The 27,291-nt window shown below is 54.1% G+C and overlaps 1 protein-coding gene across 1 annotated transcript in view; it reads left to right on the top strand.

Annotated features, from left to right (window-relative positions):
• Positions 1 to 9,432: 9,432 nt before the first annotated feature.
• Positions 9,433 to 27,291, top strand: part of LOC142301606 (splicing factor, suppressor of white-apricot homolog) — a 64,103-nt gene continuing 46,244 nt past the window's right edge. The window contains 4 exon segments of the mRNA XM_075342662.1: positions 9,433 to 9,661; positions 9,664 to 9,700; positions 22,711 to 22,880; positions 23,377 to 23,517. Of these exon segments, the coding sequence (XP_075198777.1) occupies positions 9,529 to 9,661; positions 9,664 to 9,700; positions 22,711 to 22,880; positions 23,377 to 23,517 (481 nt within the window). The 5' untranslated portion in view covers positions 9,433 to 9,528.

The following is a 27,291-nucleotide window of genomic DNA, read 5'->3' as shown; positions in this document are numbered from 1 at the left end:
CACACACACACACACACGGCCCCACACACACACACACACACGGCCCCACACACACACACACACACGGCCCCACACACACACACACACACGGCCCCACACACACACACACACACGGCCCCACACACACACACACACACACGGCCCCACACACTCACACACACACACGGCCCCACACACACACACACACACGGCCCCACACACACACACACACACACACGGCCCCACACACACACACACACGGCCCCACACACACACACACACACACGGCCCCACACACACACACACACACACGGCCCCACACACACACACACACACACGGCCCACACACACACACACACACACACGGCCCCACACACACACACACACGGCCCCACACACACACACACACACGGCCCCACACACACACACACACACGGCCACACACACACACACGGCCCCACACACACACACACACGGCCCCACACACACACACGGCCCCCACACACACACACACACGGCCCCACACACACACACACACACACGGCCCCACACACACACACACACACGGCCCCACACACACACACACACACGGCCCCACACACACACACACACACGGCCCCACACACACACACACACACGGCCCCACACACACACACACACACACGGCCCCACACACACACACACACACGGCCCCCACACACACACACACACACGGCCCCACACACACACACACACACGGCCCCACACACACACACACGGCCCCACACACACACACGGCCCCGGCACCACACACACACGGCCCCACACACACACACACACACGGCCACACACACACACACACACGGCCACACACACACACACACACGGCCCCACACACACACACACACGGCCCCCACACACACACACACGGCCCCACACACACACACACGGCCCCACACACACACACACACACGGCCCCACACACACACACACACACGGCCCCCACACACACACACACACACGGCCCCACACACACACACACACACGGCCCCACACACACACACACACACGGCCCCACACACACACACACACACGGCCCACACACACACACACACACGGCCCCACACACACACACACGGCCCCACACACACACACACACACGGCCCCACACACACACACACACACGGCCCCACACACACACACACACACGGCCCCACACACACACACACACACGGCCCCACACACACACACACACACGGCCCCACACACACACACACACACGGCCCCACACACACACACACACACGGCCCCACACACACACACACGGCCCCACACACACACACACGGCCCCACACACACACACACGGCCCCACACACACACACACGGCCCCACACACACACACACACGGCCCACACACACACACACGGCCCCACACACACACACACGGCCCCACACACACACACACGGCCCCACACACACACACACGGCCCCACACACACACACACGGCCCCACACACACACACGGCCCCACACACACACACGGCCCCACACACACGGCCCCACACACACGGCCCCACACACACGGCCCCACACACACGGCCCCACACACACGGCCCCACACACACGGCCCCACACACACGGCCCCACACACACGGCCCCACACACACGGCCCCACACACACGGCCCCACACACACGGCCCCCACACACACACACACGGCCCCACACACACCACACACGCCCCACACACACACACACACGGCCCCACACACACACACACGGCCCCACACACACACACACACGGCCCCCACACACACACACACGGCCCCACACACACACACACGGCCCCACACACACACACAACACACACGGCCCCACACACAGGGCCCCCCCTTTGCCCCCACCAAACGTGCAGCGTCACCCCCTGCCCAGTGCGCCCCCAAGAGAGAGACTGCACGTCGGGGAGGGGCTCGCAGGGAGAGAGAGACTGCACGTCGGGGAGGGGCTCGCAGGGAGAGAGAGGCTGCACGTCGGGGGGGGGGGGGCTCGCAGGGAGAGAGAGGCTGCACGTCGGGGGGGGGGGGGGGCTCGCAGGGAGAGAGAGGCTGCACGTCGGGGGGGGGCTCGCAGGGAGAGAGAGGCTGCACGTCGGGGGGGGCTCGCAGGGAGAGAGAGGCTGCACGTCGGGGGGGCTCGCAGGGAGAGAGAGGCTGCACGTCGGGGGGGCTCGCAGGGAGAGAGAGGCTGCACGTCGGGGGGGGCTCGCAGGGAGAGAGAGGCTGCACGTCGGGGGGGGGCTCGCAGGGAGAGAGAGGCTGCACGTCGGGGGGGGCTCGCAGGGAGAGAGAGGCTGCACGTCGGGGGGGCTCGCAGGAGAGAGAGGCTGCACGTCGGGGGGGGCTCGCAGGGAGAGAGAGGCTGCACGTCGGGGGGGGCTCGCAGGGAGAGAGAGGGCTGCACGTCGGGGGGGGCTCGCAGGGAGAGAGAGGCTGCACGTCGGGGGGGCTCGCAGGGGAGAGAGAGGCTGCACGTCGGGGGGGGCTCGCAGGGAGAGAGAGGCTGCACGTCGGGGGGGCTCGCAGGGGAGAGAGAGGCTGCACGTCGGGGGGGGCTCGCAGGGAGAGAGAGGCTGCACGTCGGGGGGGCTCGCAGGGAGAGAGAGGCTGCACGTCGGGGGGGCTCGCAGGGAGAGAGAGGCTGCACGTCGGGGGGGGCTCGCAGGGAGAGAGAGGCTGCACGTCGGGGGGGCTCGCAGGGAGAGAGAGGCTGCACGTCGGGGGGGCTCGCAGGGAGAGAGAGGCTGCACGTCGGGGGGGCTCGCAGGGAGAGAGAGGCTGCACGTCGGGGGGCTCGCAGGGAGAGAGAGGCCTGCACGTCGGGGGGGGCTCGCAGGGAGAGAGAGGCTGCACGTCGGGGGGGCTCGCAGGGAGAGAGAGGCTGCACGTCGGGGGGGCTCGCAGGGAGAGAGAGGCTGCACGTCGGGGGGGCTCGCAGGGAGAGAGAGGCTGCACGTCGGGGGGGGCTCGCAGGGAGAGAGAGGCTGCACGTCGGGGGGGCTCGCAGGGAGAGAGAGGCTGCACGTCGGGGGGGCTCGCAGGGAGAGAGAGGCTGCACGTCGGGGGGGCTCGCAGGGAGAGAGAGGCTGCACGTCGGGGGGGCTCGCAGGGAGAGAGAGGCTGCACGTCGGGGGGGCTCGCAGGGAGAGAGAGGCTGCACGTCGGGGGGGGCTCGCAGGGAGAGAGAGGCTGCACGTCGGGGGGGCTCGCAGGGAGAGAGAGGCTGCACGTCGGGGGGGGCTCGCAGGGAGAGAGAGGCTGCACGTCGGGGGGGCTCGCAGGGAGAGAGAGGCTGCACGTCGGGGGGGCTCGCAGGGAGAGAGAGGCTGCACGTCGGGGGGGCTCGCAGGGAGAGAGAGGCTGCACGTCGGGGGGGCTCGCAGGGAGAGAGAGGCTGCACGTCGGGGGGGCTCGCAGGGAGAGAGAGGCTGCACGTCGGGGGGGCTCGCAGGGAGAGAGAGGCTGCACGTCGGGGGGGCTCGCAGGGAGAGAGAGGCTGCACGTCGGGGGGGCTCGCAGGGAGAGAGAGGCTGCACGTCGGGGGGGCTCGCAGGGAGAGAGAGGCTGCACGTCGGGGGGGCTCGCAGGGAGAGAGAGGCTGCACGTCGGGGGGGCTCGCAGGGAGAGAGAGGCTGCACGTCGGGGGGGCTCGCAGGGAGAGAGAGGCTGCACGTCGGGGGGGCTCGCAGGGAGAGAGAGGCTGCACGTCGGGGGGGCTCGCAGGGAGAGAGAGGCTGCACGTCGGGGGGGCTCGCAGGGAGAGAGAGAGGCTGCACGTCGGGGGGGCTCGCAGGGAGAGAGAGAGGCTGCACGTCGGGGGGGCTCGCAGGGAGAGAGAGGCTGCACGTCGGGGGGGCTCGCAGGGAGAGAGAGGCTGCACGTCGGGGGGGCTCGCAGGGAGAGAGAGGCTGCACGTCGGGGGGGCTCGCAGGGAGAGAGAGGCTGCACGTCGGGGGGGCTCGCAGGGAGAGAGAGGCTGCACGTCGGGGGGGCTCGCAGGGAGAGAGAGGCTGCACGTCGGGGGGGCTCGCAGGGAGAGAGAGGCTGCACGTCGGGGGGGCTCGCTGGGAGAGAGGCCCCGCGAGAGCCCCCACAACACGCACCACTGCCCCGTGAGAGCCCCCACAACACGCACCACTGCCCCGCGAGAGCGCACAACAACACGCACCAATGCCCCGCGAGAGCGCACAACAACACGCACCAATGCCCCGCGAGAGCGCACAACAACACGCACCAATGCCCCGCGAGAGCGCACAACAACAAGCACCACTGCCCCACGAGAGCCCACAACAACACGCACCACTGCCCAGCGAGAACCCCCCAAACGTGCAGCGTCGCCCTCCGCGAGCCCCCCCCTTAAACATGCAGCGTCACCCCCTGGCCACTGCGATTCCCCCAAACATGCAGCGTCACCCCCTAGCCACTGCGAGCCCCCCAAACATGCAGCGTCACCCCCTGGCCACTGCGAGCCCCCCAAACGTGCAGCGTCACCCCCTGGCCACTGCGAGCCCCCCAAACGTGCAGCGTCACCCCCTGGCCACTGCGAGCCCCCCAAACGTGCAGCGTCACCCCCTGGCCACTGCGAGCCCCCCAAACATGCAGCGTCACCCCCTGGCCACTGCGAGCCCCCCCAAACGTGAAGCGTCGCCCCCTGCCCAGTGCCAGCCCCCCCAAACGTGCAGCGTCGCCCCCTGCCAGCCCCCCAAACGTGCAGCGTCGCCCCCTGCCCAGTGCCAGCCCCCCCAAACGTGAAGCGTCGCCCCCTGCCCAGTGCCAGCCCCCCCCCCCCCCCCCCCAAACGTGAAGCGTCGCCCCCTGGCCACTGCGAGCCCCCCAAACATGCAGCGTCACCCCCTGGCCACTGCGAGCTCCGCAAACGTGCAACGTCGCCCCCCGGCCACTGCGAGCCCCCCCAAGCGTGCAGCGTCGCCCCCTGCCCAGTGCCAGCCCCCCCAAACGTGCAGCGTCGCCCCCTGCCAGCCCCCCCAAACGTGCAGCGTCGCCCCCTGCCCAGTGCCAGCCCCCACAAACGTGAAGCGTCACCCCCTGGCCACTGCGAGCCCCCCAAACATGCAGCGTAAGCCCTTGGCCAGTGCGAGGCCCCCCAAACATGTGTCGCCCCCTGCAAGCCCCCCAAACGTACAGCGTCATCTCCCCGGCCAGTGCGAGCCCCCCCCAAACGTACAGCATCATCCCCCCGGCCAGTGCGAGCCTCCCCAAATGTACAGCGTCATCCCCCCGGCCAGTGCGAGCCCCCCCAAACATGCAGCGTCGCCCCCCCGGCCAGTGCGAGCCCCCCCAAACGTACAGCGTCATCCCCCCGGCCACTGCGAGCCCCCCAAACATGCAGCGTCACCCCCTGGCCACTGCGAGCCCCGCAAACGTGCAACGTCGCCCCCCGGCCAGTGCGAGCCCCCCCAAGCGTGCAGCGTCGCCCCCTGCCCAGTGCCAGCCCCCCCCAAACGTGCAGCGTCGCCCCCTGCCAGCCCCCCCAAACGTGCAGCGTAGCCCCCTGCCCAGTGCCAGCCCCCCCAAACGTGAAGCGTCGCCCCCTGGCCACTGCGAGCCCCCCCAAGACATGCAGCGTAACCCCCTGGCCAGTGCGAGCCCCCCAAACATGCAGCGTAACCCCCTGGCCAGTGCGAGCCCCTTAAACATGTGTCGCCCCCCTGCAAGCCCCCCCCAAACGTACAGCGTCAACTCCCCGGCCAGTGCGAGCCCCCCAAATGTAGGAGCGTCATCCCCCCGGCCAGTGCGAGCCCCCCCAAACGTGCAGCGTCGCACCCCGGCCAGTGCGAGCCCCCCCAAACGTACAGCGTCAATCCCCCCGGCCAGTGCGAGCCCCCCCAAACGTACAGCATCATCCCCCCGGCCAGTGTGAGCCCCCCCAAACGTGCAGCGTCGCCCCCCGGCCAGTGCGAGCCCCCCCAAACGTGCGGCGTCGACCCCCGGCCAAGTGCCATCCCCCCCCCAAACATGCAGCGTCGCACCCCGGCCAGTGGCGAGCCCCCCCAAACGTGCAGCGTCGCACCGCGGCCAATGCGAGCCCCCCCAAACGTACAGCATCATCCCCCCGGCCAGTGTGAGCCCCCCCCAAACGTGCAGTGTCGCCCCCCGGCCAGTGCGAGCCACCCCAAACTTGCAGCGTCGCCCCCCGGCCAGTGCCATCCCCCCAAACGTGCAGCGTCGCACCCCGGCCAGTGCGAGCACCCCCAAACGTGCAGCGTCGCACCCCGGCCAGTGCGAGCCCCCCCAAACGTGCAGCGTCGCCCCCCGGCCAGTGCGAGCCCCCCCAAACGTGCAGCGTCACCAACCCGGCCAGTGCCATCCCCCCAAACGTGCAGCGTCGCACCGCGGCCAGTGCGAGCCCCCCCAAACGTGCAGCGTCGCCCCCCGGCCAGTGCCATCCCCCCCCCCAAACGTGCAGCGTCGCACCCCGGCCAGTGCGAGCCCCCCCAAACGTGCAGCGTCGCCCTTCGGCCAGTGCGAGCCACCCCAAACGTGCAGCGTCGCCCCCGGCCAGTGCCATCCCCCCAAACGTGCAGCGTCGCACCGCGGCCAGTGCGAGCCCCCCCAAACGTGCAGCGTCGCACTGCGGCCAGTGCGAGCCCCCCCAAACGTACAGCGTTGCCCCCCGGCTAGTGAGAGCACCCCCAAACTTGCAGCGTATCCCCCCGGCCAGTGCGAGCCCCCCCCAAACATGCAGCCTCACCCCCTGGCCAGTGCGAGCCCCCCAAACATGCAGCCTAACCCCCTGGCCAGTGCGAGCCCCCCAAACATGCAGCCTCCCCCCCTGGCCAGTGCGAGCCCCCCAAACGTGCAGCGTCACCAACCCAGCCAGTGCGAGCCCCCCCAAACTTGCAGCGTTGCCCCCCGGCCAGTTCGAGCCCCCCCAAACGTGCAGCGTCACCAACCCAGCCAGTGCCATCCCCACAAACGTGCAGCGTCACCCCCCGGCCAGTGCGAGCCCCCCCCCCAAACGTACAGCGTCGCCCACCGGCCAGTGCGAGCCCCCCCAAACGTGCAGCGTCGCACCGCGGCCAGTGCGAGCCCCCCCAAAACGTGCAGCGTCGCACCGCGGCCAGTGCGAGCCCCCCCCAAACGTGCAGCGTCACCAACCCGGCCAGTGCCATCCCCCCAAACGTGCAGCGTCGCCCCCCGGCCAGTGCGAGCCCCCCCAAACGTGCAGCGTCGCACCGCGGCCAGTGCGAGCCCCCCCAAACGTGCAGCGTCGCACCGCGGCCAGTGCGAGCCCCCCCAAACGTGCAGCGTCGCACCGCGGCCAGTGCGAGCCCCCCCAAACGTGCAGCGTCGCCCCCCCGGCCAGTGCGAGCCCCCCCAAACGTGAAGAGTCACCAACCCGGCCAGTGCCATCCCCCCAAACATGCAGCGTCGCGTCGCACCGCGGCCAGTGCGAGCCCCCCCAAACGTGCAGCGTCGCCCCCTGGCCAGTGCGAGCCCCCCCAAACGTGCAGCGTCCCCCCCCGGCCAGTGCGAGCCCCCCCAAACGTGCAGCATCATCCCCCCGGCCAGTGCGAGCCTCCCCAAACGTGCAGCATCATCCCCCCGGCCAGTGCGAGCCTCCCCAAATGTACAGCGTCATCCCCCCGGCCAGTGCGAGCCCCCCCAAACGTGCAGCGTCGCCCCCCGGCCAGTGCGAGCCCCCCCAAACATGCAGCGTCGCCCCCCGGCTAGTGCGAGCCCCCCCAAACGTACAGCATCATCCCCCCGGCCAGTGCGAGCCCCCCCCAAACGTGCAGCATCGCCCCCCGGCCAGTGCGAGCCACCCCAAACGTGCAGCATCATCCCCCCGGCCAGTGCGAGCCCCCCCCAAACGTGCAGCATCGCCCCCCGGCCAGTGCGAGCCACCCCAAACGTGCAGCGTCGCCCCCCCGGCTAGTGCGAGCACCCCCAAACGTACAGCGTTGCCCCCCCGGCTAGTGCGAGCACCCCCAAACATGCAGCCTCACCCCCTGGGCAGTGCGAGCCCACCAAACATGCAGCCTCACCCCCTGGCCAGTGCGAGCCCCCCAAACATGCAGCCTCCCCCCCTGGCCAGTGCGAGCCCCCCAAACGTGCAGCATCGCCCCCCGGCCAGTGCGAGCCACCCCAAACGTGCAGCGTCGCCCCCCCGGCTAGTGCGAGCACCCCCAAACGTACAGCGTTGCCCCCCCGGCCAGTGCGAGCCCCCCCAAACATGCAGCCTCACCCCCTGGCCAGTGCGAGCCCACCAAACATGCAGCCTCACCCCCTGGCCAGTGCGAGCCCCCCAAACATGCAGCCTCCCCCCCTGGCCAGTGCGAGCCCCCCAAACGTGCAGCAGCGCACCGCGGCCAGTGCGAGCCCCACCAAACGTGCAGCGTCACCAACCCGGCCAGTGCCATCCCCCCAAACGTGCAGCGTCGCCCCCCGGCCAGTGCGAGCCCCACCAAACGTGCAGCGTCACCAACCCGGCCAGTGCCATCCCCCCAAACGTGCAGCATCGCACCGCGGCCAGTGCGAGCCCCCCCAAACGTGCAGCGTCGCACCGCGGCCAGTGCGAGCCCCCCCAAACGTGCAGCGTTGCCCCCCGGCCAGTGCGAGCCCCCCCAAACGTACAGCGTCGCCCACCGGCCAGTGCGAGCCACCCCAAACGTGCAGCGTCGCCCACCGGCCAGTGCCATCCCCCCCCAAACGTGCAGCGTCGCCCCCCGGCCAGTGCCATCCCCCCCCAAACGTGCAGCGTCGCACCCCGGCCAGTGCGATCCCCCCCAAACGTGCAGCGTCGCACCGCGGCCAGTGCGAGCCCCCCCAAACGTGCAGCGTCGCACCGCGGCCAGTGCGAGCCCCCCCCAAACGTACAGCGTCATCCCCCCGGCCAGTGCAAGCCCCCCCAAACGTACAGCGTCATCCCCCGCCAGTGCGATGCCCCCCAAACGTGCAGCGTCGCACCCCGGCCAGTGCAAGCCCCCCCCCCAAACGTACAGCGTCATCCCCCCGGCCAGTGCGAGCCCCCCCAAACGTACAGCGTCATCCCCCCCGACCAGTGCGATCCCCCCCAAAACGTGCAGCGTCACACCCGGCCAGTGCAAGCCCCCCCAAACGTACAGCGTCATCCCCCCGGCCAGTGCGAGCCCCCCCCCAAACGTACAGTATCATCCCCTGCTCCGTGTAACCCCCCATAAGACACTTACCTTATTGAAGCCTGAGACATACACGAGCTGCAGCCCCAACACAGACAGGAGACACTGCTCTGTGCCCCCAACATCCAGGCTGAGACCCCAGAGCTATAACTAATGAGGAAACGCTGACTCTTCTCCACCTCAGGGTCAGGATCCTCCGCTCTGCACAGAGAAGCCCGAGCACTGCCGCTTCCCGCCCACAGATCTGCACGGCACTGAGGAGGCCCCGCCTTTTCCGGTGACATCATGATTTCATGAAATCACTCCTCCCACCTCAAAAAATCAACTCCGATCTAGCCTCTACCCTGCGGTGACGGAGGCCTGGTTGCTGTCTGTAGGCCGTATCCGCTCGTCATGTTCTCCGGTACTGCACGGAAGAAGAGCAGTCGGAAGACAGGCCCGGCGGCGGAGCTCCTGGTGTTCGGCTATGCCTGCAAGCTGTTCCGGGACGATGAGAAAGCCTTGTACCACGAGCAGGGGCGGCAGCTCATCCGTGGATGGGAGACTCTCGCATTCAGATTGATAGGTCGGTTGGTCTCTTATGATGTTTGATTCAACCTTCACTAATCTGAATGGAAGTTATTTTCAGTGGCTGCTGTGACTCCTGCGCTGTAGACAGGCCTGCAGTGCTGTGCAGAGGCGGACAGACTGCCCTATATATACAGGCGGTGTATAACACAGGCCTGCAGTGCTGTGCAGAGGCGGACAGACTGCCCTATATATACAGGCGGTGTATAACACAGGCCTGCAGTGCTGTGCAGAGGCGGACAGACTGCCCTATACTATACAGGCGGTGTATAACAGGCCTGCAATGCTGTGCAGAGGCGGACAGACTGCCCTATATATATACAGGAGGTGTACAACACAGGCCTGCAGTGCTGTGCAGAGGCGGACAGCCTGCCCTATATATATACAGGAGGGTGTATAACACAGGCCTGCAATACTGTGCAGAGGCGGACAGACTGCCCTATATATACAGGAGGTGTACAACACAGGCCTGCAGTGCTGTGCAGAGGCGGACAGACTGCCCTATATATATACAGGAGGGTGTATAACACAGGCCTGCTGTGCAGGGGCTGACACTGTCCTGTATATACAGGCAGTTTATAACACAGGCCTGCAGTGCTATGCAGGGGCGGACAGACTGCCCTATATATACAGGAGGGTGTATAACACAGGCCTGCTGTGCAGAGGCGGACAGACTGCCATATATATATATATATATATATATATATATATATATATATATATACAGGAGGGTGTATAACACAGGCCAGTGCTGTGCAGAGGCGGACAGACTGCCCTATATATACAGGAGGGTGTATAACACAGGTCAGTGCTGTGCAGAAGGCGGACAGACTGCCCTATATATACAGGAGGGTGTATAACACAGGCCAGTGCTGTGCAGAGGCGGACAGACTGCCCTATATATACAGGAGGGTGTATAACACAGGCCTGCAGTGCTGTGCAGAGACTGACAGACTGCCCTATATATATACAGGAGGGTGTATAACACAGGCCAGTGCTATGCAGGGGCTGACTGTCCTGTATATACAGGCAGTTTATAACACAGGCCTGCAGTGCTATGCAGGGGCTGACAGGCTGTCCTGTATATACAGGAGGATGTATAACACAGGCCTGCAGTGCTGTGCAGGGGCTGACAGACTGTCCTATATATACACAGGAGGTGTATAACACAGGCCAGTGCTGTGCAGAGGCTGAAAGACTGTCCTGTATATACAGGAGGGTGTATAACACAGGCCTGCAGTGCTGTGCAGAGGCGGACAGACTGCCCTATATATACAGGAGGTGTACAACACAGGCCTGCAGTGCAGGGGCTGACACTGTCCTGTATATACAGGCAGTTTATAACACAGGCCTGCAGTGCTATGCAGAGGCGGACAGACTGATTATATATATATATATATATATATATATATATATATATATATATATAATATATATATATATATATATATATATAATATATATATATATATATATATATACAGGAGGGTGTATAACACAGGCCAGTGCTGTGCAGGGGCTGACAGACTGTCCTGTATATACAGGCAGTTTATAACACAGGCCTGCAGTGCTATGCAGGGGTGGACAGACTGTCCTATGCACAGACAGTGAATACAGTGTGCAGCCCCTATACCATGATGCCTGATTAGTGTGGTCCTACTGTATTTTAGCCTTTGATTCTTTGGACCCCATAGCTTATTGATGTAGCATTACTAGCATAGCCCTCTATGGTGGTCCCCTGGGCCTGTATGCCAGCCATTATTGCACAGTGCGGTGGCCTCAATTGCCTAACTATCCCTGTGATTTATTACATGGTGGGTTGTTTCATTAAGTGACCTTTGTGACCCCAGAAATCACCTTGGCCTTGTATGTGTATGACAGCATTACGTATACTGCTTCTGCTGCTACATTGTCTCTTCACAGTACTGCGGGCCATCAGACGGGCTTAGATTATAGGGTTAAAGCGCCAGCCGTTTGTGCCCCCATACATGCTGTCCCTTTACTGGGGTATCATACGGATGCATTTATCCCCCTCCCGGTGACTGTCCCTGGGGCGGCTGCAGGCCTGTCTACTAGTGATTTGGGTGAAAAGCGGAGTTTGATATAGCAGGAGTCTTGCTGTGAAACGGTTAACGGACTGCCACGCAATGTCGGATGCTTTAACGTGGTTGGATATGTCTCTTAAGAGGCTCCGCTGACTGTGTCTGCACATTTCTAAAAGTAGACCTGAAGAAGGTATTTTGTCTTAATGATGTAAGGTACGTTCTGTGGTTATAGGCCTGCTGTCACATGGTAGAGAATACAGAACTACTGATAACCAGCACAAATGAAAGCTTAGATATAACTTAAAGTGTATATGATCTACCTGCGTATTGTCTGACAGTAGACACCTAGCAAACAGGTAAAATGCTATGCAGCAGTTAATACCCTGTTTACCTGAAAATAAGACCTATCTACACAAAAAAAAGCCCTAGCATGATTTTTCAGGGATTTGCAAGTACCAATATATACTTGAAATATTAGCCCAACTCCAAAAATAAGCCTTAGTTACTGTTCAGTAAAAAAAAAGTGTCCAGGTAGCCACCGGTATGCATGTAAATGGAATATGACTGGACAGATACAGTGGACCCTTCATCAAGGAAAGCAGACACCCCGAAAGAATGAAAATTAAATGACCTAGTGCCTGGCTCTCACACAGGTCGGGTAGTACCTTCTGTTGTGGCTGCTTTCGGCCTGCACCAGTGAGAGCCAACCACTGCAGTGATATGGCAAGAGGCCTGGCAGTGTCACAGATCTGTGTGTGAGAGCCCATCCACCATCAGCACTTGCCAACTTTAATTATCTTAGGTCTAAGGGGGTCAGGGGAGTGTGACTCCTTTGGGGGTGTCTGCTTTCCTTGAGGAAGGGTCTAATGTAGCTGTCCTGCTGTATTGTATTTACTTTTTTTATTGAAAAAAAACAACAAAAATTCACCAAGCAAAGAAGTGTCAGAAAGACAAGAATATAGTGTGTGTGTATGTATGTGTGTGTGTGCATATATATATATATATATATATATATATATATTATATATATAGTATATATATATATATATATATATATATATATATATATATATAGTATATATATATATATATATATATACACATATATATATATATATACACATATACACCCCGTATTTTTCGGACTATAAGACGCACCCTTGTTTTAGAGAAGGAAAAAATAGAAAAAAAAATAAAATTAAAGTAAAAGAATGTGGTCATGACACACTGTTATTTTACTGCTGATAGTGTTACTGAGGTAATAATATCCCCAAATCCTGTCCTCATATCCTCCATTCTGGGTACCTTACAGGTATATATGGCCCCCATCGTGGACTATGTATGTTCTCCATCATTATATGTGTGATCCTCCAATGTGGTGTGTGTGTATATGTGTGTATGTATTGTATATATGTATATATATATATATATATATATATATATATATATATATATATATATATATATATATATATATATATATATATATATATATATTATGTGTTATAGTGTGTGTGTGTGTCTATGTGTATATAGTTATATAGTGTGTGTGTGTGTGTGTATATAGTTGTATAGTGTGTGTGTGTGTGTGTAAAGATATATATATATATATATATGATCCAAGCCCATCCAGGTGTACAGTAATGCCTATACTATATTAATTATTGCCTTACTTTTACAGATGTGCTGCTCACCATGCTTCAGTTTGGTCCTGGCATTGCAAAGTCTCCCATCTCAAGGACCTGCAGACCTGCAGTGATGTAATGGAGAGGCGGGCACTGTGCTGTTCTGTGCTGCTCTGGCCCACCCCTCTGCATTACATCACTGTAGGTCCTTGTCAGTTACGGGAGACTGTTTCTAGTGCAGAGGCAGCAGGAGCAAAGTGAAAGTAATTTGTGCCCTCAGCACAGAGACTGCGGCTGTGCTGTGAAGGTATGCCGTGCTCTGGCCCCGGACACTGCAGTGATGTGCACTTCCCCGTGCCAGACATGACTGCAGCGTCCCCCTGCTCCTGCCTCCTTCACAGCAGACACACAGTCTCCCCAGCCGCTGCAGGAAGCCGGGGGCTGGAGCACCCACATGTGTCTGCTGTTTACATTAAACAAGTATTCATTAGCTGCTCCTCACCCCCGCTGACTGCAGAGAGAGGTGGGCGGGGAGCCGCTAATGAATATTCGTTTACTTTAAGCAGCGGGCACACGTGGTTTCTCCAGCCGCCGGCATCCTGCAGCAGCGACCCTCCCTGCCTCCTGTGATCCCACTGCATAGCGCTGACTCCCTACCCCGCAGCTTCAGACCATAAGACGCACCCCACACTTTCCTCCCAAATTTGGAGGAAAAAAAGTGCGTCTTATGGTCCGAAAAATCCGGTATATAGAGATATAGATGTGTGTATGTGTATAATTATTTATATATATATATATATATATATATATATCTCTATATCTCTAATATATATATCTATTATACATCTACAACTATATGAGATATATCAATAATGGCAGAGCCTGAAAAGTTTTTACATACTGCAGCTATAAATGTGGCTGATTAGACAGGTTCTCCTTGTTTTTAACGTTTTCTGGTATTTGATACAAGTAATAATGATATACGGTACATTTATAAATTGTTCATGTTCTATATTATTTGTGAATAGATCTTTTTTACATGTATACCAGTAGCTTCCTGGATCCTTTTTGATTTATATATATCAATACTTGTTAATGTAGATTGTTGTTGTACTTGGAAAAAGGTTTGGAGAGATGTGATGACATGATTACTGTATTTTTTGGATTATAAGATGCACTTTTCCCCTCAAAAAAATTTGGGAGGAAAATGAGGGGTGCATGTTAATATCCGAATATAGCTTATCAGGAGGTGGAGAATTGGTGCCGGGTGCCTGTCTGTGCGAACAGTGGAAGCTGTGGTGGCTGTGCGGCGCTGTCCCATATGTTCTGGCTTCAAATGATGGCTCCCGGAGTCAGCGCGTGCACAGATGGAGCTCTCGGCTGAGAGCTCCATCTGTGCACGTGCTGCTTCGGGCACCATTTCTTTGAAGCCCAGACCGCTGACAAAGCATCTGGGACACCGGCCTGCTTCACACAGCCACCGGAGCTTCCGCTGCTAGTACAGACCCCACCAGTAGTGCCCCTGCCTCCTGTGACTTCACTCCACCACTGCTGCCACGCCCCCTCCGGTAAGACAACACCGGAGTATAAGGGCTTGTGCACGTAAATGCTGAAATTTCTGCAGCGATTTGACAGCACTTGCGCTTAAAATCTCTGCAGAAACACTGTGTAATGGATGCAGTGTTTCAGCAGATCACATGCCGATTTCATGCGCTATGGCTGCTGTCTCTCCCATAGACAGAGAGGGAGCTGCATCCAAAGCGCACAAATTAATTGACATGTTGCTTTTTTGAACTCACGGATTTGGGTCAAAATTTTAGCACCCAAATTGCTGCTTTCAAAAAAAGCAACGTGCGCACGGATTATGCATAATCTACATAGATTGTGCAGGGAACGCAGGGCGCATGCATTTACGCTGCAGTGCTAAACGCAGCGTAAATGCATGATATTACGCAACGTGCGCACGAGCCGTAAGATGGATTCCATTTTTTTTTAAACCTTTTTTTATCTCTAAATTTGGGGTGCGGCTTATAAAATGAAAAATACGGTATATTTAACTAAATGTTGATTTTTTTTTTTATTTTTTTTTTAAATTCAAGCATAAATGTAGATTGATTGTGGGGGAAAAAGACATCCCCTGAAAATAAGGCACAACCCATATTTCGGAGCAAAAATAATTTAAGACCCTGGCTTATTTTTGGTTAAACACAGTATTAATTTATCTTAATGTAATGGGCCTAAGGGGGATAGGTTTTCCTTGTGAAAATTGCTATGTGCACGTAAGGAGACTTATTGGCCACACAATGCTACATGTGAATTCAAATATGCAAATTGTCTCTTCATAGAGGAAGAAGACAAACTAGTGCCAGCAATTGGAAGTAGCAATACTAAAAATCAGTAGCGACCCTTTCCTGGGAACGTGTCGCCATGGTTTCCCTATTATAAACTAAATCCTTCATTTAATGGGGTTGTCTGGGACTTTAATATTGATGACCTATTTTTAGGATTGGTCATCAATATTAGATTGATGCGGGTGCGTCAGCCGGACCCTGTGCCAATCAGCTGTTCCCAGTTCTGCTGGCCAGAACTACTGATTTGTGGACCTGCACAGCCCCAACTGTATACTGGCCACGAATGGACACTGCATATCTGCCCCTATTCTAATTAATAGTGGCCACAACAATGGCCACTGTCTACACGGCAGGGCTGTGCTGTGCTCTACAGCTCCACAACTGAGTAGTTCTGGCTAGCAGCATTGGGATCAGCTGATTGCCGCAGGGTCCACGTGTCGCACCCTCACCGGTCTAACACTGATGACCTATCCTTAGGTCAATGTCGAAGTCCTGGACAACCCATTTAAGTCCTCTTGATGAGAACCTGTTCAAAAGTGCTAAAGGCACGGTCCAGTCTGATATGTCACATTGGTCTGTGCTTCACATTTCTTTTTCCCCACAATCAAGTCTGGACATCGATTGAAGTGGCTGACATCTTCCACCATCTGCTGAACTCTTCCACCGACACATTAGAGAACTGCACAGCAGACTCTGTGGACGATGGAGGAGATGTTAGCTGTCAGCACAGAATGATCAAACCAAGTACAGGCGCTCGCTGCATCATGGCCAAATATTTAGGTGCACCTTCCCTCTATGTCCACCCTCCCCTGTTCTTTGATTTGACAGCTCTAGCTTTATAGAGGCACAGCAGATTGGAGATAGGTGGAAAACAAGTAAATAGGAAGGTGTATATAAATGTTTGGTCCCACCTTGATGCACCTTGTGCTTGGTTTGACTAGTCATTCTGTGCTGATGGACTCCCTTTAATCAAGTTATGAAGAACTTATGAGAAGGTTCCTGGAGTGCAGTTTATTTATTTTACTTGTACCATTAATTTCCCAGCACTTCACAGGCCTCATCACTGTCCCCATTGGGGTTCACAATCTAAGTTCCCTGTCAGTATGTCTTTGGAGTGTGGGTGGAAACCGGGGGAAACCCACACAAACATGAGGAGAACATACAGACTCCTTGCAGATGTTGTCCTTTGTGGGCTTACCACATAACTTAGGATAAGAAAACAATTGAAGATACATCTTTTGGAGTGTTTGCCCCTTCTCAGTACTAGAGGTCTCGCTATGCTGACTTTGCACTTTTCACAAGGAAAATTTACCCCCTAGACACCCTGTCAGACCTCTCACCCAGCCAAATCCATTGTCCTGCTTTGCTCTAATGAAGCAGACTCCTTGAGATATGTTTGCAAATTGAGCTCCTGTTCTGGCTTGTAAGGGGTGCTTCACACACAGCGAGCTCACTGCCGAGATCGCTGCTGAGTCACGCTTTTTGTGACGCAGCAGTGACCTCATTAGCGATCTCGCTGTGTGTGACACTGAGCAGCGATCTGGCCCCTGCTGCGAGATCGCTGCTCGTTACACACAGCCCTGGTTCGTTTTCTTCAAAGCCGCTCTCCTGCTGTGACACACAGATCGCTGTGTGTGACAGCAAGAGAGCGACAAATGAAGGGAGCAGGAGCCGGCGTCTGACAGCTGAGGTAAGCTGTATCCAAGATAAACATCGGGTAACCAAGGTGGTTACCCGATATTTACCTTAGTTACCAACCTCTGCAGCTCTCACGCTGCCTGTGCTGCCGGCTCCGGCTCTCTGCACATGTAGCTGCTGTACACATCGGGTTAATTAACCCGATGTGTACAGCAGCTAGGAGAGCAAGGAGCCAGCGCTCAGTGTGCGCGGCTCCCTGCTCACACTGGTAACTAATGTAAACATCGGGTAACCATACCCGATGTTTACCTTAGTTACCAGTCTCCGCAGCTTCCAGACGGCGGCTCCGTGCAAGCGCAGCGTCGCTTGCACGTCGCTGCTGGCTGGGGGCTGTTCACTGGTCGCTGGTGAGATCTGCCTGTTTGACAGCTCACCAGCGACCATGTAGCGATGCAGCAGCGATCCTGACCAGGTCAGATCGCTGGTCGGATCGCTGCTGCATCGCTAAGTGTGAAGGTACTCTAAGTCATGTGCCAAGGCCCTCTCAGATATATTATGCTAATGACCCCCGCCTCCCGCTCTGCAGCGAGTGTGAGCAGTGTCATTATACTGTGATGCGATCAGACCACAGCTGCGGAGGAGAGGGAGGGACTACTCTCCCCATCTCCTCCATTATCAGCTGATTCGATTATCGCACTACATTCCGGTGTAAAGCAAGAGCAATGCAATGTCTTCCTCACACCCATAGACTTGTGCTAATGTTTGGTAGTAGCAAACATTTAAGGAGAAACTAAAGTTTATTTAATTTTGTCCAGCATGGAAGCATTTCCCCAGTCTGTATGCCTGCCTTTAGCCTCACTGATATCAGAATGTATTCCTTTGAAGTACGGATGCTGGCAGTGAATGGCACTTAACTCTCACCTCTGGGGACAGTGATTCAAGAGATTGTTGTGATAGGCGCAACAATCAGGATGAGACGGCACTGACCCTTTCACTGCCAGCATCTTTGTATTCCTAACTAGTACGTTCTGACCTCACTGCAGCTAAAGGCAAGGCACATAGACTGGGGAAAAGTTGGGGTTTGGATGACACTGACATGCAATTATTATGCAGGAATGAAAACAAATTCTACAAAGTTCCGCAAAGTTTTAGAACTTTTTTTTGCTGGACATTTAAAAAAAAAAAAAAAAAAGTTCTTCAAAATCATTACTTTCCTGGCATAGCACGTATTCTTGGCTGTTAAATGGTTAGACAATAGCTCAGGGGTATATAACTTACATTTTACTGGGAAAGTTACAATTAAAGCATTTATAATGTTTAATTTGGTAGTCAAATGGCTTAGGCTAGGTTCACACTTACGTTGTTTTGCTTCCGTCAGGTCCGTTGTTGCGACGCAGTGACGGATCCGTTGTTTATTGAGATGTCAACTGACGCAACGGATGTGTAATTTCACAGGATTCCGTTCTCAGGAATCCTGTGAAAAAACTGATCCATCGCGTCCGTTACATCCGTTGTGCATCCATTCATTGACGGATCCGTCGTGATCCGTTTGTGTTTGGGACAGCCAGCGGGTGTGCCAAACATGCTGGGCATGCTCAGTAGAGCTTGACAGAATCCAGCACTGGATTCCGTTGTGTGATGGATTACGACGGAATCCAGCACCATAGACATTCATTATAGCTTGTGACGGATACCTGCGGAGTCCGTTTTTTTTTTTTTTTTTTTGCCGCTCCAAAAAACGTTACATTGAGAGTTGCTCCCGCCTGATGGTCAGTCACTAAACGACTGATCTGTTTGCAGCGGATGCAACGCAAGGCCATCAGTCACAATCTGTCGCTAATAGAAGTCTATGGGGAAAAACTGGATTCCTGCAAAATATTTTGCAGGATACTGTAATTCCTCAAGGCGACGGATTGTGACTGAAGCAAAACAACGAAACTGTGAACCTAGCCTGATTGAAATGTTGTAGAGGTCCGAGGGAGGATCAAGACGCGCCCAGTGCCGCTCCTGATGAAGCTTTAGGGTATGTTCCCACGTTGCAGATTTCGGTGCAGATTTTCTGCACCTAAAACTACATCTCTTGGCTGGAAAAATATTTTTTTCCCTAGTTTTTCTTATGCATTTTTTTTCTGTAGAAAAATGCACCAAAAACAAAGTGTGTGTGAGCAGTTCTGGGGAAAAAAAAAGTGTAGAAAAATATTGCTAGTGCAGTTGTATTTTTGGAAATGAGCAGTCTCACTTAGTGGGGGCTAACCGATGATGGATTAAAGGGAACCTGTCAGGTGCAATATGCACCCAGAACCACGAGGAGTTATGGGTACATATTAGTGATTCCTGCCCAACTGTCCCAGCCTATAGTAACATAGATAAAGAGATCTTTAGAAAAAGTATTTTAAAAGATCCTTTATGATATGCTAATGAGGCCAGGTATTACTTCCCCCGACTAGTCTGCCATCTTAGCATGTTAGTACGCCAACAGGGGCATGCTAACATACTATTCAATGCCCATTGCCCAACGTCCTCAGCTGTGACGCACGTACCTGTGTCCGTTGTCACCACCTCAGGCGCCGGGTTTAGACTAAGTGCATACGATCAGACATTCTGGGACTTCCAGTCATGCGCACTATGAAGCCGGTCTACGGATCCCAGATTCAGAGAGGTGTACTGCGTATGACTGGAAGTGCCGGGGTGAGCGCAGTGACCCTAAACCCATTGTCTGAGACGGTGACAATGGACACAGGTACGCGCGTCACTGCTGATGACACTGGGCAATGGGTATTGAATAGCATGTTAGCACGCCGCTGTGGGCATGCTAAGAGGGCAGACTAGTCAGGGGATAATACGCCTCTGCAACTAACCGCTACGTTCATTAGCATATCAAAAAGGATCTTGTGAAATTTTTTTTCTAAAGATCTCTTTATCTATGCTAGTGTATACAGGGACGGTTAGGCAGGGATTAGCAATATGCACCCAGAACTGTTCGGTACATATTCCACCTGAGGACAGGTTCCCTTATAAACGTCCTGAAGTTTTAGATCTAGGACCAGTCTTCTTTAACCTTTTCAGTGCAGGACTCCTGCCTATGTTGAGCTCAGCTTTATTTTTATGCACTGCGTTTATTTTCAGTACTATGCAGGAGCGAATTATTCATCAATGGACTTTCACATTGTGTTTTAGGGGTGACACTACTTTTTGTCCTTAATGGGTTGTGGGGGGAATGATGGAATCTTTTTCCTATGAAGATCTCGTGACTATTTGTTTTATCATTAGAATTTGGTAACTTTACTGTTTTGCCCTTCACAAAGCTGAGTTTCCAATGTGATTTTTATGTGAAAAAGATTCAGAAAGGATACCTATATAATACCTGTGCTTAAAGTGTGCCTCCTACATTGTTAGCATGAAAATCAAGCAGATATTTAGTTCTGTCAAGTCTGTCATATAACTATAGAGAGACAAGTCTCGGCATAAAAGGAACCGTTCAGGATGATTTTACAAACGATCCCTGTGGAAGCCTTGTCTGTGCTGAGAAATCCATCGCATTACTACAAAAAGGCGATCATGTTTGTTTACTTGGAGCTTTACAGTCATACCGTTAGTTATTCTCATCCTGAATGGAATTGTAAGAGCTGCTTAATCGTCTCGTTACTGACTGTAATGGAGGATACGGCAGGCTCGCCAAGTTAGGCTGCTTTCACACTACGTTTTTTTAATATCCGTCCTGAACGTTTTTTTAACGCAAAAACGGATCCAGTGCAAATGCGTTTTCATTTCAATGCATTTGCAATGGACTCGCGTCAACATGCGTTTGCGTGCGTTCTAGTGAGGATCCAGCGACTTGCAGTTTTTTAACTTTTTTCAAAAACACTACTTGGAGCGTTTTTGAGCTGTGTCCAAATACTGCAAATTGCTGGATCCTGACTATACTGCATGCAAATGTATGTGAACGCTGGCATGCTGATAGACAGGATCGTGCTTGCTCTACTGAGCATGCCCAGAAACCAGCCTGGCATGATCAGTCTTTCCCCCTCCCTCTCTCCCCCTCCCGAGAGCTGCGGACACTCGTAACCAAGGTAAATATTGGGTAACCAAGCATAGCGCTTTGCTTAGTTACCCGATGTTTACCTTGGTTACGCGTGCAGACGCTCGTAACCAAGGTAAATATCGGGTATCCAAGCAAGTTACCTGATGTTTACCTTGGTTACGAGCCTCCGCAGCTGCCAGATGCCGGCTCCCCGTCTGTCACGTTCAGTTCCCCTCACTCTGGATCACATGACTACAATGCCCGCCCATAAACATCCAGTGACAGGATCCTGCAAAATAACACTTGCGTTTTTCTTTGTAAAAGCAGGATCCGCTTTTACAGCAAAAAACGTTCATGACGCATGTTAAAAAAACGTAGTGTGAAAGCAGCCTTAGGATACATCTACTGGAGTGTAAAGGGTAAATGATTTGGGGTGTACACTTTAAGTGCATTATCCATGTGCTATATACACTATTAGGTGGCAGTGCCGATAGTTTGTTTATGGCATGTTTTAGTGAAAGCAGTCCTTCAATAAATCACCCTGTATATTCAGGAGGCTTTTGTGTATTATTCTCTGCATTCATCTCCATCCAGAGATCTCTTCGTTGTTACCTCTCTGTTCTGCAGTGTAGTTGATCACCGCCATGTACTGATCCGCCTTCTGCCGGCATGTCTGCTGTGCAGTCTGTGCTCTGATGTGAAGCCTCCTTAGACGACATATGTATGTTCTGTTGCCATGTATGTGTCTCTCTACTACATAACCAGAACTTATTTCCTCAGCCATTTGGCTAAGGGTCGAGCCTAGCCATGATTATACCACCAAGGGATCCACGTTTCTGCGGCGAAGATTTCTGCTGAGAGATGCGGACCAGCAGAAAGAAGCCAGAAAATGTCCAGCCTTTGGTTCTTGCGGATAGGTATTTATGTGTTCGGGTTCGTGTGAATGTAAATTTAGAAGTTTCCAGATTCCCCTCAGAAACAAATAAGTAAGAAGTTTACATTTAATGACATAAGTTCTTAAAAAACAAGCAACATAAGGTAAGCGCTTCTAATAGATTGCCAGCTGACATTTTGGGAATCTGATCTATTCTTAAAGGAGCCAGACAAGATAGACATGTTACGTTTTACATTGCTAGAGCAATCTACACAATGTACAGCTGAATGTCCAGACTCTAAAGAGTTAAGTTAGAGGAGCTCAGTTTCCAGACTGATTGGGAGACCTCTTGTGGGTCTGTTTGGTGACAGGGCAGAGTATAGACGGGTAAGTCCTCACACTGGAGCATTGCCGTTGGAGGCCCATGGTACTGACCATTGCCTTCGTGTTGCAGGTATGATGGACGTGGTCACCTGCATGACCTCTCTGAATATGACGCGGAGCACAACTCGTGGAACCGGAACTATAACCTATCCGAGGAGGAGGCTCGAATAGAGGCTTTATGTGATGAAGAGAGGTATTTAGCGCTGCATACGGACTTGCTTGAAGAGGAAGCAAGGCAAGGTACATCACTATCTCCACACCTGTCCCTTACTATAACGCCCACCTTTCCCTTAGAGTTACATTGTATAGCATATAAATGTGTCTGAGATCTTGATTATTTCATACTCACTCTTTCTGATATTATCTATTTGACAGTATCCAATGGAATGGAAACAGCTCTCTGAATGTGGACCGCAGGATAGCTTTTTTCTTTCTTTGTAGAGACTGCCTTTTCCCAGCTTCTGTGCACTGGAATATACTTAATTGTTAGAGACAAAAAGCAACAAGTGGCAGACAAATCTTCAGAAACCTGAACTTTGTCCTGCATGTATGCTACCAGTTTCACTTGCCAGGGAAAGTAGTTTGCCTTTTTTCCTGTTCATTAATATGAATATATTTATACCTGACCATTGTCCATGTCGGAGGGATAGTGGCTTCTCATGCAGTGTGCTGGAGCATGACTTTGTGTTTTTTTTAGTTTTGTATTATTTTTAATATATTGGTATTTTCCTTCAAGAGGAAGAATATAAGCGGCTAAGTGAAGCGCTGGCAGAAGATGGGATGTATAACACTGTCGGTTTCCAATACAAAAGTGACTATTATGATCCTTCACAACCAACAGAGGAGGAAGATCTGCAGAAAGAGAAAGAGGACAAAGGTATTTAACAGATTTATTTATTAAATTGAAAAGTTCTTCTTAAATTCCTTTAGTTTGTTACACATCATGACAATAGACAAGTTTGTAATTGACTTGCTTTTTCTATCTGCTTTCATTCTCCTGCATGGAGACCTTTTATCTTTTCTAGTGTACAGCTTGTTTCCATGGAGCCCAGTGTACAGATGTTAGTAGACTTATGTATAGACCGTTTTAGAGCCTGTGAGTGAGGGAAGGTGTGTGCGACCTTGGTGTGGTGCTCTCTGAGCCATTCCGACCCCTCAGTTGCAGTTTTCTGCACCTCCCTTTATAATTGACAGTACTTGTTTTGGAAAGCTACCTGATCTAAATCACCAGCCTCGCATGTACATTGCAGCAGCTGAGATATGTGCGGGTGCTGAGGTTTCTTATCCACCTTTCCTATGTATCGCAGCGTACATCCGCTACACACAGCAGAGGAGAGCGCACACACTGATATGCAGAGGGTGTGTATATGGTGTATGTGTGTGCGTGTTCTCATCTCCTCTTACTACTATGTGCAGCTGCTACACTCAGGCGAGGGAGGTGGGAACTCGGCCCCTGCACACACTGACACTTTGGGTACCCCTGCAGTGTTAATATGTGCAGCCCTGGGGAATTAGATCAGGCAACGCTCTGTGAGTGCTGTGCAGCATCACAAGGGGACAGGGAGAGTGCTGGAATTGAAGGGGCCAGGGCGGTGCGCTGGACACTTGGCCATGCCCAGAGTGCACTAAAGCCAAAGTAAGGCTATGTGCGCACGTAGCGTTTGTCCCTGCAGAAATTTCTGCAGCGATTTGAACAGCACACGTGTGCTTCAAATCGCTGCAGAAAGAGTCCGTAATGAACAAAAAAAAGCCGATTCCATGCGCTCTGACTGCAGCCCCTCCTATAGACAGAGCGGGGGATGCACGGAATAAGTCACATGTCACTACTTAGAACGCGCGCTTCGGGCAGCAGCCAAAGCGCTGCACTCTAATACGCCACATGCGCACGGCCCCTGCATAATCTCCATAGATTATGCAGGGGACGCAGGACGCATGCAGTTATGCTGCGGTGCAGATTGCAGCGTAACTGCATGTAAATACGCAATGTGCGCATATAGCCTAACGAGGGAGTAGGCAAGCTCACCCACGCAGTCCTCTGGAGCAGCCGAAGACTGATAACACATGAGGAGAGGTAGATCCAATATCATGGCGGTAAAACCGTACATTTTATTAGTTCATTTTAAAATCGTGCTCCGCATCCATGTAAGGAGTACACAAACACGTTACTGGTGCATGTATCACTTTTTTATTCATGCATTGAAGCCCTATCATTTACGAATGTAATAAAACCTATTTTTCTATAGCTTTTGTCACTCCAGCTCTAGTCCTTGCCCAGCATTGCCTACTCTTATCTGACAGCCTCTATGTTGTGTGACTTCAGACAACAGAGCAATCAGTCTCAGGAAGCTGGAGTGACAGAGGCTTCAGATCTACTGTCTCATTTGCTTCTCAGAACAAACACTGATTTCTCTGTAATGGAGGGATGGACTGGCTGTGTAAAGGTATAGATGGACTTGTCATTAAAAGAGCTACATGTGCATATACAGTTAAGGTGTGAAATCCTGCTGACAGATTCCATTTAAGTTGCATTTATCTGACATTGTGCTGTGTATCTAGTACTATTGATTCCAGTACAAGATGCCACAAGTGCTGAGAAAGCTTTACAACAAAGGTGCATTTTTGGGTATATGCTTAATTTGGACCTCCTATACAGTTATATCCACATTTGGATGACATTTTACACTATAAATCTGAATAAATGTAAATAAAATGGCATTTTCTTTATCGTTCCTGTGGGAGACCCAGACATTGGGTGTATAGCTTCTGCCTCCGGAGGACACACAAAGTACTACACTAAAAAAGTGTAGCTCCTCCCTCTGAGCATATACACCCCCTGGATAACCAAATCTAGCCAGTTCATTGCTTTGTGTTCAGGAGGCATACATCCACACATGCATTCTCATCTGAATTTTCATTTTGGAAAGTGTTTGAAGAAAAGCGGGTCCAAGCCTGGACTCCTGGCATGTCCCTTCTCACCCCACTATGTTGGCGGTGTTATTAAGGTTGATTCCTGGGCTGGAGCCTTACATGCCGCGCTCCTTCACCATCCCTCGGGCTCTGGCTTGAAGTGGGAGCCAGCACGGTTCTCCCTGCTTTGCAGGAGACCGGTCTCCATCCGCAGCCCTTCAGGATCCTGCTGGACGGAGCACTCATCCCCAGGGACTTGAAACCCTGCTTCTCACAAGCTAAGTATCTGAGACGTTTATGTTCAGGGGGTCCCTTCTACTTTATTGTTGGGGAGAGTGTTCTGTGTAACTGTTCTGACATTTCCGGCTGGTTCTCTGGTTGTCACCTGAGAACCGCGCCGATGGAGCCTGCGCGCCGGCCGCATCGCTTAAATTTAGGCCCCGGCTTCGCCTGAGGCCTAGTTTCGATTTCACTGCCCTTGCATGTCAATCATGCAGAGGGACAGTGCGGTTCCGCCCAGCGGCCGTTCGGCACAGGGGAGGGACACTCCTCTCTGAGTAAATGTCCCCTCCCCTGTAAATCTCCTTGGCCCTCCAGATCCCGCTCTCAGAGTAGGTCCCGCCCCCTCTCCTCGCTCCGGCGCCATTTTATCAGCGTTCTCTCAGCGATCGGCGCTGGCTGCAGCATCCCTGCTAATCTGTCTGGGGGTCCGGGCTGTGGGATCTGGAGGGCACACAAAAACGGTCTGGTAAGCCACAACCTCCGGTTGTGGACCTGCTTATATACTCTTGGGGGTCATTCTGACTCAGAGCCCCCACTTCAGCAGCATGTCTCACACAAGGAGCAAGGCTGCAAGGCTGTACTCAATATGCACTGCATGTAAGCTCATACTGCCTGAACCGAGCACATATCCACATTGTGATGCCTGCTCTAACCTGACAATGCCTCAGCCTGGAATCGCACCCACAGTGGTCCCTCCGGCTGCTCCGGCTCCGGTGGCTGAACCCCCGGCTTGGGTAGAATCCTTCTCTAGGTCAATCTCCCAGTCTTTTGCCGACTCCATGGGACAGCTGTCCCGGACTTTGCTGAACATGCATCAGCCCCCTTCTCAGGGCGCCTCTGCTGCTAGGGCTCTCTCAGCGGAGCTCACAGAGGATTCTTCATCTGGTCCCAGACCCCGTCCTCCTAAGAGGAGACGCAGGGCTCCCTTTCTTTCCTCGTCCCGCGGCTCTGATTCAAGAGCTGACTCGCAGGACGAGGAGGATGCCGTTACTGGGGGCTTGGAGGCGGCCTCCATGTGCCCCATTGATGTGTCCGAAAGTGACTCAGATGTTAGTGATTTGATTGCGTCCATTAATTCTGTACTGGACCTCAATCCGCCAGTATCAGAGGAGCAACCCTCTCTGGCAGAAAAGCACCAGTTTTACCTTGCCTAAGAGGACCAGGAGTGTGTTTTTTAACTACCCCAGTTTTCAGGCCACTGTGACCAAGCCTAGAGCCTGTCCTGACAAACGCTTCCCAAAGCGTAGTTCTGATGACCGTTTTCCCTTTCCACCAGAGGTGGTCAAGGAGTGGGCTCATTCACCAAAGGTAGACCCTCCGGTGTCTAGACTTTCAGCCCGGACAGTTGTATCAGTGGCTGATGGCACCTCTCTTAAGGATTCCACTGACCGCCAGGTTGACCTTCTGGCCAAATCTGTATATGAGGCGGCAGGGGCCTCGTTCTCCCCATCTTTTGCAGCAG

The sequence above is a fragment of the Anomaloglossus baeobatrachus genome, chromosome 1, assembly GCF_048569485.1.
Source record: "Anomaloglossus baeobatrachus isolate aAnoBae1 chromosome 1, aAnoBae1.hap1, whole genome shotgun sequence".
Lineage (NCBI taxonomy): Eukaryota > Metazoa > Chordata > Amphibia > Anura > Aromobatidae > Anomaloglossus > Anomaloglossus baeobatrachus.
The sequence above is the reverse complement of the archived record's forward strand: the minus strand, read 5'-3'. Positions and strand labels throughout refer to the sequence as shown.